The 13,720-nt window shown below is 41.8% G+C and overlaps 1 protein-coding gene across 17 annotated transcripts in view; it reads right to left on the bottom strand.

The window, feature by feature from the left end:
- Positions 1-13,720, bottom strand: part of adgrg6 (adhesion G protein-coupled receptor G6) — a 193,136-nt gene that overhangs the window by 15,801 nt on the left and 163,615 nt on the right. For 13 of the 17 annotated variants that reach the window (XM_051919519.1, XM_051919518.1, XM_051919523.1 and 10 more), the window contains 2 exons: positions 11,974-12,075; positions 6,040-6,186 (listed from right to left, as the gene is read on the bottom strand). In XM_051919519.1, the coding sequence (XP_051775479.1) occupies positions 6,040-6,186; positions 11,974-12,075 (249 nt within the window). Of the gene's footprint in view, positions 1-2,823; positions 2,879-6,039; positions 6,187-11,973; positions 12,076-13,720 lie in introns of all 17 variants that reach the window. The other 4 variants (XM_051919515.1, XM_051919514.1, XM_051919516.1 and 1 more) reach the window with 3 other exon arrangements.

Raw genomic sequence — 13,720 nt, 5'->3', positions numbered from 1 at the left:
AGTTGTATCAATTAAATGGTTCCCAAATATTGATGTCTAAATTGATTGTACGTTTCACCATTTATTTTCCTACAATTAAACCCCTGTCTCCTTCCTATTTATCTTTGACCCTTTATCTTCCAAAGCCCCTCTCCATTCTTTCAACTTTTTCTCCACTTCTTTCTTTCTGGTGCTACACAACATGTCATAAGCAAAAACCCTGAAACATGGGGGTTGGTCTTTTATCCCATGACTCCACACATCCATAACTAGATCAAAGAAGTAATGACTTAAAGAAGATCCCTGGTGCAGACCCCCTCTAACTCAGATCTCATCTGTTACCCCAACACTGCTTTTAACTTGAGTCCTCAATCCCTCTTATATATCCTGAACAAACCTCATCCTGGTGCTCCTTTGTCCTTCATGCACTTCCAGACCTCAGACGTAGTACTCTATCATAAGTCTTCTCCAAATCAATGAACATCATATGAAATCCTTTCTGCTTTTCTCGATGTTACTCTGTATAAATGATTAGTCTATAGACCAAAAACTGGGAAGCCAATCTTGTGGATGGGATACTGGATAACCATATCTGCATCTCGTCATGATAATGAAGTTTCTTTGATTATCATGTCTTTCACAGCAAGTCGTATTAACTAAACGATTCCCAAATGTCGACGCCTAAATTGATTCCATGTTTTATCATTAGTTATCCTACAAGAATTGGGATCAACAGACAGAAGGGGATGGTTCTCTTTTTCCTTCTATCGGCTGGAATTTTAGTGTTGGAAAAAGAGAAAAATACAAATTTTTTTAGAATATTTTTTGAAAATTCTACCCGGGATATTGTCTACTCCAAATTTTCTAAGTTAGGGTGTCAAAACACGAGAGGTAACTTTCCACATCACAATAGTTTCTTAGTCTATCTTCTTTACTAATAATCTTATACTGATAATCAACTACAACAAAACACTTTCCAGACATATGAAATGAACTGTCCTCCATGGTCTGATAAACTGCAACAGAAAAAAAAACGATACTGAAGCAAGACCTGTTCAGTAAAAATGCTTACCTTATTAGAAGCCATTGACATCTTTCACAAAAGTAAGCACCCTTAGAGAACAGCCAGTGTATTGCTGTGGAATCACAACACAATCCTTCCCAGATCACATATTTTGCACAGTGGTAACTACCGGTGGTCAGCTGCGACCCCACGGCATCAATGTTACAAGGACTCTTAGAAGCAGCGTCACTAAAGCGTAAGCTAAAGGAGAACTTCCCTGGCTGTTTGTGCAGAGACTGACTATGAGCAATGCAAAGCAAAGCAGAGCACTTCCTAGTGACATCAGCTGTGCTTTCTCTCTCTCTCAGTTCCCACTATACTCCATCTGTTCACAGTTCAAATCCTGCCGACTATGCCAAGTGTAATGCTGCAGAACAGTGCAATGACTTATCCCAGGTTGCACACTGTGGTAACTACTGGTGGTCAGCTGCAAACTTGTGACATTTGGATTCTCAGAAGAAGATTCACTAAAGCGTCAGCTAAAGGTGAACTCCCCTAGTTGTTTGTTCAGAGACTGACTGCGAACAATGCAAAGCAGAGCGCTTCCTAGTGACATCAGCTGAGCTTTCTCTCTCTCTCTCAGTTCCCACTATACTCCACCTGTTCACAGTTCAAATCCTGCCGACTACGCCAAGTGTAATGCTGTAGAATAGTACAATGACTTATTCCAGGATGCACACTGTGGTAACTGCTGGTGGTCAGCCGTAAACATGTGACATCTGGGTTCTCAGAAGCAGCTTCACTAAAGCGTCAGCTAAAGGAGAACTCCCCTAGTTGTTTGTGCAGAGACTGACTGTGAACAATGCAAAGCAGAGCGCTTCCTAGTGACATCAACTGAGCTTTCTCTCTCTCTCTCTCTCTCTCTCTCAGTCCCCACTATACTTCACCTGTTCACAGTTCAAATCCTGCCGACTATGCCAAGTGTAATGCTGTAGAATAGTGCAATGACTTATCCCAGGTTGCACACTGTGGTAACTGCTGCTGGTCAGCCACAAATATGTGACATCTGGTTTCTCAGAAGCAGATTCACTAAAGCGTCATCTACAGGAACACACCCCTGGCATTTCACACTGGGATCAACTGTGACCCATGCAAAGTGGAGCACTTTCTGGTGACTTGAGTTGAAGTCTCAATGTCTCAGCTCTCACCATACTGCACAGCATTGTTTCTACCGTCAGTGAGACTGTTTTGTGGATTTGCCCACAAAGAGAATGGTAGAGAACACGGGGGCACTGCTGATCTGCTTTTGGAGCTACCAGAATAACAAATGATGAGAGAGGCACTAGCGTCCCTCTATCTTCATATGATTTCTAGTTGCCAATTGACGTAACACATAATAATATCTGATGTGAGAGAAAACCTGAGTTAACAAATAAAAGTTTATGAGGACATGACAGATAGAAGAGAGGGGTCCAAAAATCAGATCCAAGTTCCTGAAGTGATAATGGGTGTTGCATAACCACCAACTGTGGAAATGTGTATTAAATGCTGAGCTTGAGCGAAAGCCATGATGATGCGAGTAAGAAAACTATTGAGAGGTGTAAATATGAAATGTTTCTAATTACGTGAAGACAAAGAAATGATTTCGCCAAAGCATTTGCATTAGCAAGCGTTTGATTGCGACCCTGTAGCCGCTTCAATCCGGAACATTTGAAGTGCACATCAAGCTGTATATTGTGTATTAGACCGAAGTGTGTCTAAAGAGGAAAAAAGAAAAACACATTTCCTTCCCTGGAAGTGCAAGCGGCAAGCATAGAGAACAATGCGACAAACTGATTTACCTTTATAAAGGTTCCACTTCTGAATTTTGGTAGCATTTACTGTAGACGATATCATCTACACCACAAACATCAAGAAAAGTAAAAATTGGCTAAATTAGCTGCGGAATTATTATGTCAACTTAAATAACTTTATAGCAGTTTCTGAGAGGGTCTCATGGGAATCACCGAGTACAAATAAAAATGTGCCTCTTGGGTAAAAAATCATTTAAAACAAGACAGAAAAGTAATTGTAGCTCATAAAACAATGGTAACTGCAAATTTTGCTTTGACCATGGCCAAACGTCATACAAATATACAGATTTATTTAAAACATACACATATTATACACCATATATAGTTTTAAATAATAATAATAATAATTCTTTACATTTATCTAGTGTTTTCTAGCTACTCAAAGTGCTTTACACAGTGAGTGTTGAGCCACTTCAACCACTACTAATGTACAGCATCCACCAGGATGAGGCAACGGCAGCCATTTTTGTGCCAGTCTGCTCACCACACATGAGCTGTTAGGGGGTGAAAGGGTGAGAGAGATTAGCCAATCATAGACAAGGGATGATTAATGGTCTAGAATGACTAGGCCATGGACAGCTATTTAGCCAGGACATTGGGATACATGTTACTCTTACGAAGGATGCTCAGGGACTTTTAACTACAGAGTCAGGACCTCGGTTTTTGCTCACTACTTAACACACTTTACACAGAGAGTGGGGAGCCACTTCAACCACCACTAATGTGCAGCATCCAACTGGATGATGCAACGGCAGCCATTTTTGCGCCAGTATTATCACCACACATGAGCTGTAAGGTGGTGAAAGGCTGAGAGAGATTAGCCAATTAGAGACAACAGGTTGATTAGGGGGCCAGAATGACTAGACCGTTTAGGACAATTTAGCCAGGACATCAGGACACACCTCACTCTGTATGAAGGAGCCCAGAGATCTTTTTTTGGCCACAAAGAGTGAGGACCTCGGTTTTACATCTCCTTTGATGGACGGTGCCATTTTTATAGCACAGTGTCCCCCCGTCACTGCGCTGGGTCTTTGGGATCCACATTCAGAACACAGGGTAAGAGCTCCCTGCTGGCCTCATCAACACCTCTTCAAGCAGCAAGCCAAGCTTTTCCTGGCTGGTCTCCCATCCAGAGGACTGTCCGGGCCTGACCATGCTCAGTTTCAGATGGATGGGCTCTTCTGAAGTGCAGGTGGAATGGCTGCTGGAAAAGGACTGAAACTTCATTCTCAAACCTGTGTAATTGATGTTAAGGTCACAAGTACTACAGCTTATCCCAACATCACTATGTGAACTGCAACAGGCAACGAGGGATGGGGCAGCACTTGATCTGTGGACCATTTAGAATCACCAATCAACATTTTAGGGGAAAGAAAAAAAAAGAAAGCGTGGAATAACCCTGAAAAAATATGTAGACACAGAGACTGTACAAATATATACAAATACAAACTTAAGTATGAACACTGCACTTGTGGGGCGGCAGTGCTAATCACTGTACATATATTATATACTGTACATATACACTTACAAATACCAAGACATTATATATAAATAAATTCTGTCTGTACTTGGTGGATATAGATGACACAAAATACACTTAGTCATTATACCCCTAAATAAAAGGACAAGTGTGTCCATCCGGTTGCTTTGTCTCTGTTATTCCAACAGATGGAGCATCACAAACATTTGTAGTAATAAAATGTATTGCATTTGTCATTCCAACAGACATTAACACTATTTTTACGAAGTCCATACCAAATGGAATATACTGTAACAGACACATATGCATAGAATTTGTCATTCCAACAATAGACATGCATTTATGAATGCAAAGCTTAGTGATGCGCCATCTGTTGGAATGACAAATGCAATGCATTTTATCACTACATACATTATGAAATACATTCCAATAAATGGTGCACTGCAAACATTAAAACTGTCTACATTGATTATTTAGATTTCAATCCATCTTTGATGGCTAGCACAGTTAGTAGTATAACTATATATATATATATATATATATATATATATATATATATATATATATATATATATATATATATAATAATAATATATAATGCAGTGATCCCTCGCTATATCACGCTTCGCCTTTCGCGGCTTCTATATGTAAGCATATTTAAATATATATCGCGGATTTTTTGCTGGTTCGCGGATTTCTGAGGACAATGGGTCTTTTAATTTCTGGTACATGCTTCCTCAGTTGGTTTGCCCAGTTGATTTCATACAAGGGACGCTACTGGCAGATGGCTGAGAAGCTACCCAACTTACTTTTCTGTCTCTCTCTTGCGCTGACTTTCTCTGATCCTGACGTAGGGGGTGTGAGCAGGGGGGCTGTTCGCACACCTAGACGATACGGACGCTCGTCTAAAAATGCTGAAAGATTATCTTCACGTTGCTACCTTCTGTGTGCAGCTGCTTCCTGAAACGACATGCTGCACGGTGCTTCGCATACTTAAAAGCTCGAAGGGCACGTATTGATTTTTGACTGAAAAACAAACTCAGTCTCTCTCTCTCTCTCTCTCTCTCTCTCTCCTGACGGAGGGGGTGTGAGCTGCCGCCTTCAACAGCTTTGTGCTGCGGTGCTTCACATACTTAAAAGCCAAACAGCCCTATTGATTTGTTTGCTTTTCTCTATCTCTCTGACAGTCACTGCTCCTGACGCGCACTCCTTTGAAGAGGAAGATATGTTTGCATTCTTTTAATTGTGAGACAGAACTGTCATCTCTGTCTTGTCATGGAGCACAGTTTAAACTTTTGAAAAAGAGACAAATGTTTGTTTGCAGTGTTTGAATAACGTTCCTGTCTCTCTACAACCTCCTGTGTTTTTGCGCAAATCTGTGACCCAAGCATGACAATATAAAAATAACCATATAAACATATAGTTTCTATTTCGCGGATTTTCTTATTTCGCAGGTGGCTCTGGAACGCAACCCCCGCGATGGAGGAGGGATTACTGTATATGTCTATACATACACACACACATACACACACACTTATAAATATATCAGGTAGGTTTTTGGGCTTTTCATCCTCTAAACACAATATAATGAAAAGTTTCAAGAAATGCGGTCAAATCTTGGCGTGAATTTGTGTGATCTCCTTTGACTTGCATGTCCTCCTACTGAATAAGACAGAAGCTGAGCCTCTCATTTCTATTCCAACCGCATATCCCCCAGACATTACCTGTCTTACCCTTTCGCCTGGCAAAGGGGTTGAAGCTGGATTTGGCCTGCCAGTTGGCTGAAGAGGATCCAAAGGAGCTGGACGATAACGATTTTCCCAAATTATCAGAACTGACTTTCTTTGTATTGGTGGCTGTTTTACTCCAGTCTGCAAATGGATAAAAAACAGAAAAAAAACTTTTAACTCATCTTTGTTCATTTTTTCCCCCCCAAAGAGATAAATTATTATTTCATACTTTTCTTCTCTGTGGATTAATTTTACAATTATTCTTTGGCAGTACTTTGGCAGATTCCCCCCCCCCCCCCCCCCCCCCCCAAGAGACACTTGCCATGTGGGCATGCAGCACTGTACAGATGTGACCCGTTGCCCAGTTTTCTTTGCTGCACCTTTAACTAGACAACTGCCGGGGCACAGTGCCAACATGACTGCCTGACAATGACAAAATCCTAATTATCAAACTTTGGTGTTCTGGCAGCTTTGCACAAACTGAAGAAGCCATGGCAGATTTCCTGGATACCATCTGAGGCAACCATGCCACCAAGCAAAGGATACAGTCCCCAGTGCAATAACGGCATGGCACAAAAATGGAGATGGTAGAATCCCAAATGAAAAGAGAAGCAGCTAAACACATTTCAAACAGCTGTTTCATGGCTTTGGAAGGTCACTTGGCCAAATATAGTGCTTTTAGAAAGCCTTCAGTTTATTATGTTGCAGCCTTGTGCTAAAATCATTGAATTATTTTTTTCCCTCAGCAAGCAACACTCAATATCCCAGAATGACAAAGGGAAAACATGATTTTAGAAATTTTGTAAAAGTTATTAAAAATGATAAAACTGAATTATCATATTGACACAAGTATTCAGACCCTTCAACTCAGCACTTTGTTGAAGCCCCTTGGGCAGCAATTCCAGCCTGGAGTCTTGTTATATTGTATTGTTGAGCTGAGTTGAGTTCTTGAGTGTGACACGGCAAGCTTTACCTACCTGGATTTTGAGATTTTGTTTCTGCGATTCTTCCCTGTAGATCCTTTCAAGATCTGTAAGATTGGATTTAGACCACCAGAGGACAGCCATCTTCAGGTCTCTCCAGTAATGACTGATTAGGTTGAGGTCTGGCCTGAAGTCGGGTCACTCAAGAATCTTCACAGAGTTGTCCCTGAGCCACTCTGGTGTTGTCTTTGCTTTGTTCTTTGAAGGTGAACCTTCAGTCCAGCCTGAGGTCCAGAGCACTCTAGAACAGACTTTTCATTAAGGATATCTCAGTACTTTGCTTTGTTCAGCTTTCCATCAACCATGACTAATCTCCCAGTTGCTTCAGCTGAAAAACAACCCTATAGCATGGTGCTGCTACCACCGTGGAATGGGATTGAAGAGGCGATCAGCAGGGCCTGGTTTCCTCCAGACATGATGGTTAGAATGGAGTCACACAGTTCAATCCTCGTTTCATCAGACCACAGAATCTTGTTTGGCACAGTCTGAGACTCATCCATCCATCCATCCTCTTCCGCTTATCCAAGATCAGGTCGCGGGGGCAGCAGTTTGAGCAGAGATGCCCAGACTTCCCTCTCCCCGGCCACTCACCTATGGTCATGAGCTATGGGTAGTGACCGAAAGAATGAGATCGCAAATACAAGCGGCTGAAATGAGTCTGAGACTCTTTTTTGCAAACTCCAAGTGGGCCTTCATGTGTCTTCTGGCATAAAGTCCAGATTGCACTGGTGGTTGTCTTTCTAGAAGTTTCTCCCATCTACACGTTAATTCTCATGAGCTCAGCCTCAAGTTCTTGGTCACCTCTCTCACCAAGGCTCATCTCCCCTGATTGCTCAGTATGACTGGACAGCCAGTTCTAGGAAGAGCAGTGGTTGCTCCAAACTTATTCCACTTAAGTATCATGGTTGGCCGCTGTGCTCTTGGGAACCTTCAGTGCTGTAGACATTTCTTGTCGCAATCCCCAGATCTGTGCCTCAACACAATCCTGTCTCTAAACTTCTGTGGGCAATTCCTTTACACTCATGGCTTGGTTTCTGCTCTGCTACACTCGCCCATGGGACGTGGGGCAGATGTGTGATTTCCTAATCCTGTGCAATCCATTGAATTGACCACAGCTGGACTCCAGACAAGGTGTGGAAACATTTGAATGATGATCAACAGAATGGGATGCACCTGAGCCAATGGTCAAGTGTCATAGCAAAGGGTCTGAATACTTCTGTTCATGGGAGAGTTCAGTTTTCTGTTTCACAAAAATTCCTAAAATTCTATTTTCACTTTGTCGTTTTGGGGTATTGAGTGCTGTTTGATGAAGAAAACAATACATTTTGCCACAAAGCTACAACATAACTAATTGTGAAAGGAAGTGAAGGGTTCTGAATCCTTTCTGGAAGAATCACCTGCCATTAACAAATATAGCAGGGTGTGACTAATCCATCCTAAGGGTGTGACGGACTTCAGTCTGCTCCTAGAAAGAGTCATTTACTAGGATCACGTGAGATAAGTTTACAAGCCACAGTAGATGCCTGTCAACAGCATTTGTGCCATCAGTGCCTTGAGACCCATGGGCAGTGTGTCTTCTTTGGGCTAAAACACAAGGACACTAGGACTGGTTCCACTCAACTACAGAATCCTATGGTTGGGGATTTTCTTGATGATGATGTCCTTCTCATCCAGATGTTCAACATATCAGTTCTAGTGCTTGCTACCATGCATCGAGGAGATGATCGTGGAACAAGCCCAAAGTCCAGACTCTATAGAGATACATTTGGTGGACCATCCTATGTGCCAGAAGTAAAGGACTCGTTACAATACATCAAAATCTGAACATCCCACCTTTTTGCTCTTCCCATTTCAAATCCATGAACATTAATATGGAGTTGCCCCCACATAACCTTTACTCTTCATTCCAAAAAGATTTTGAAGTGTTCCCGTGGGAATTTGTACCCATTCAGTTAAAAGACCATTTGTGAGTACAGGTGCTGATGCTGGACAAGAACAACAACAACAACAACATTTATTTATATAGCACATTTTCATACAAAAAGTAGCTCAAAGTGCTTTACATAATGAAGAGAAGAAAAATAAAAGACAAAATAAGAAATTAAAATAAGACAACATTAATTAACATAAAAAGGAGTAAGGTCCGATGGCCAGGGTGTACAGAAAAAACAAAAAAAAACTCCAGAAGGCTGGAGAAAAAAATAAAATCTGTAGGGGTTCCAGGCCACGAGAAGACCCCTGGCTCATAATCAACATTCTGATGTATCCCAAAGGTGTTCGTTAGGGTCCACTGCTCTTTTCGATCTCTGTACTTCCATGAGGTCTGATTATCTCAAGGCATAACGTGAGCTACCACAGCTATGCTGACGACACACACAACTGTATTTATCAATAGCGCCTGATGACCCCGACTCTCCTGGTTCAGTGATCCCCAATCTCTTACTTATGTTTCTGAGTGGATGAGAAGTAATTACATGAGGAGAAAACAGAAATCTTAGTGATTGGTAACAATGGATATAATGAGGATTTTAGAAATAAACGTGATCCATTAGGCTTAAAAGTCAAGACACAGGTAAAGAATATAGCGGTAATTATTGACTCTTCCCAAATTTTAAATCACATATTAATCAGATCTTTGGGACAGCGTTTTTTCACTTTAGAAATATAGTAAAAGTTAGACCTCTTATAACATTGTAAGATGCTAAGAAATGAGTTCACGCTTTTGTTTTCAGTCGACTAGATTACTGTAACGCACTCCTCTCAGGACCACCCAAAAAAGACATCAATTGATTTCAACTTGTGCAGAATGCAGCTGCTAGAATCTTAACTTGGAAAAGAAAATCTGAGCACATCTCTTCAGTTTTGATGTCACTACACTGGTTACCTGTGCCATTTAGAATTAACTTTAAAATACTGCTGAAGGTTTACAAAGCCTTCAATAATCTGCTCCGTCGTATATTTCGTAATGCCTCTCACCTTACAATTCAAATCATAACGTTAGATCTTCAAATGAGGGTCTGCTTATAATTCCAAGAGCTAAACGTACAAGAAGTGGTGAGGCAGCCTTCTGCTGTTATGCACCTAAAATCTGGAATAGCTGACCGATAGAAATTCGCCAGGCTAATACGGTGGAGCACTTTAAACAACTGCTGAAAACTCATTATTTTAACATGGCTTTCTCATATCTTCATTTTAGTGTAACTCTGATATTCTGTATATGCATTTAATTATCATTTTTATCATGGCTCCACACTCCGTATTAACCCCTAACTTTCTCTGCTGGTTTTTTGCCTCCACCACCTGATCAGGGCACCATGCAGTCCCAACATTGAAGGCCAGATGACCGTCATCATCTAATTCTTCCATGTGAAGCCTGAAGACCATGAGGACTGACTTAGATCATTTATGTTAGGTAGAATGCTCAGGGGGGGCTGGCTGGGTGGTCTCGTGGCCTTGGAACCCCTGCAGATTTTGATTTTTTTTTCTCCAGCACTCTGGAATTTTTTGTTTTTTCGTTTTTTCTGTCCTCCTGGCCATTGGACCTTACTTTATTCTTTGTTACTAAGCAATGCCTAATTTTATTTTTATATTTTTCTTTTTTCCTTTCTTCATCTCGTAAAGCACTTTTAGCTACAGCATTTGTATGAAAATGTGCTAAAGAAATAAATGATGTTGTTGTTGTTGTAGGGTTGAGGTCAGGTCTCTGTGCAGGCCACTCGAGTTCCTCCATGTCTTTATGGATCTGACTTTGTGCACAGGAGCACAGTCATGTTGGAACGCGAAAGGCCCTTCCCTAAAAGGATGCCACAAAGCTGGAAGCCTACATTTGTCTAAAGTGTCCTTGTATGCTGTAGCATTAACAAAACTGTTCAGTGAACCAAGGAGTCTAAATCTGAACCCCGAAAAAGAGCCCCAAACCATTATCCCCCTTCACCAAACTTTACAGGAGGCACCATGCAACCTGGGAAGGTAGCAGTTCTCTTGGCATCTGCCAGATTCATCCTTCAGACTGCCAGATAGTAACAGGTGATGCATTTCTTCATACCTCCTCAGTCCAACGGCGGTGTGATTCACACCACAAGCATATAGTCATCATAGACATGTGTCCCCACTCTGAGAGTTTGCGTGGTCTGCCATTTTGTGACTGAGCTGTTGTTGCTCCTCAATGTTTCCACTTCACAATCCAACAGTTGACCGGGGCAGAAATGTGATGTACTGACTTGTGGCAAAGGAGACATCTGATGACAGTGTTACGTTTAGAGTCATTGAGTCAGCACGACCCTTTCTCTGCGACAATGCAGATTTCATGACCATGTGCTGAGTTTAACAATGAAACTCTTGAAATCAATAATATGGATGCAAGTCCAGTTGCTTGACCTCCTGATTATAAATGGTGCCGGGGATTCAGAAACATTGGAAGTGCCTTCTTTAGCTGGACTGGCACGTCCCCACTGTGGGACCTGTGACAACATTACAGCATATCAAGTCTTTCAATCATTCATCCCCTTAATTATTCCTAATATTCCCCAATCATTCCCCCTAATTATTCAACATTGCATTCTATTTTGCATGGAGGGGGCAACAGAATTTCTGCTTTCACTTACTTTGCCCCTCTTGCCCAACATGTTCATGATGGGTTTAGGCTTCAAGTGCATGTTTTCATGCCCAGGCCCCCCAGCTGATAGCGTTGACAGTGCTGCACAGGAGCAACATGCCAGTTACCTTAAATTGGTTGACGTTTTCTATCATATTATACAGAGTTTATCAGAATAATGTATTATTAGTGAAATTTCCACATGAATTGAAAATTAAAATTGCCACCAAGAAAACCATCAGCTACTTTCCGACTTTAAGCTGAGTTCTGAGCATGGGAAAGGTGCTATATAAATAAAATGTATTATTATTAGTAGTATAATGAGTACAGAGTGTGCCCCCCGACCCTCACCTGAATTTTCTGCCAGACGGAATCTGCCACAGCAAAGATATCTCCTCCATTGCTTCTGAACGTTCTCTTTCAGCGCACAGTGAAATATGAATATAAATAAACCTGGCAACAGGGACAAAAACAAAAACAGGCAAAGGCGTTAACAAGGTGACATTCCCAGGGCTGTGTGCCCGACCGCTGCTATTGCACAGTGAACGTCGCGTCTGTATTTTGATGAACGTTGCAGAGGCAGTGGTGCTGTAAGAATTATGTTTCTAGACTTCTCTAGCGCCTTCAACACAATCCAACCTCTGCTCCTTAGGGACAAGCTGACAGAGATGGGAGTAGATTCATACCTGGTGGCATGGATCGTGGACTATCTTAAAGACAGACCTTAGTATGTGCGTCTTGGGAACTGCAGGTCTGACATTGTGGTCAGCAGCACAGGAGCGCCACAGGGGACTGTACTTTCTCTGGTCCTGTTCAGCCTATATACATCGGACTTCCAATACAACTCGGAGTCCTGCCACGCGCAAAAGTTCGCTGATGACACTGCTACCATGGGCTGCATCAGGAGTATAGAAACCTAATCAGGGACTTTGTTAAATGGTGCGACTCAAACCACCTACACCTGAACACCAGCAAAACCAAGGAGCTGGTGGTGGATTTTAGGAGGCCCAGACCCCTCATGGACCCCGTGATCATCAGAGGTGACTGTGTGCAGATGGTGCAGACCTATAAATATCTGGGAGTGCAGCTGGATGATAAACTGGACTGGACTGCCAATACTGATGCTCTGTGCAAGAGAGGTCAGAGCCGACTATACTTCCTTAGAAGGCTGGCATCCTTCAACATCTGCAATAAGATGCTGCAGATGTTCTATCAGACGGTTGTGGCGAGCGCAATCTTCTACGCAGTGGTGTGCTGGGGAGGCAGCATTAAGAAGAAAGACGCCTCACGTATGGACAAACTGGTGAGGAAGGCAGGCTCTATTGTAGGCATGGAGCTGGACAGTTTGACATCTGTGGCAGAGCGACGGGCGCTGAGCAGACTCCTGTCAATCATGGAGAATCCACTGCATCCACTGAACAGGATCATCTCCAGACAGAGGAGCAGCTTCAGCGACAGACTGCTGTCACCGTCCTGCTCTACTGACAGACTGAGGAGATCGTTCCTCCCCCAAACTATGCAACTCTTCAATTCCACTCGGGGGGTAAACGTTAACATTATATAAAGTTATTGTCTGTTTTTACCTGCATTGTTATCAATCTTTAATTTAATATTGTTTTTTGTATCAGTATGCTGCTGCTGGAGTATGTGAATTTCCCCTTGGGATTAATAAAGTATCTATCTATCTATCTATCTATCTATCTATCTATCTATCTATCTATCTATCTATCTATCTATCTATCTATCTATCTATCTATCTATCTATCTATCTATCTATCTATCTATCTATCTATCTATCTATCTATCTATCTATCATATAGTGCCTTTCCTATCTATCTATCTATCTATCTATCTATCTATCTATCTATCTATCTATCTATCTATCTATCTATCTATCTATCTATCTATCTATCTATCTATCTATATTGGATGTTCACCCTGGAGAAGTTGTTAGAAACTGCTGCCTCAGATTACTTAAGGACTTCAGGGGTTCAAATTCAATCTCAGCCCCCAAAACTAACTGTGTGGGGTATACACGATTTCTCGATGTCTCTGTGGCTTTTCTCCGGGTACAGGGGCCTCCTCCCATATTCTACAA

Source organism: Erpetoichthys calabaricus, chromosome 15 (genome assembly GCF_900747795.2).
Source record: "Erpetoichthys calabaricus chromosome 15, fErpCal1.3, whole genome shotgun sequence".
NCBI lineage: Eukaryota > Metazoa > Chordata > Cladistia > Polypteriformes > Polypteridae > Erpetoichthys > Erpetoichthys calabaricus.
This window is presented reverse-complemented; position numbering and strand designations above follow the sequence as displayed.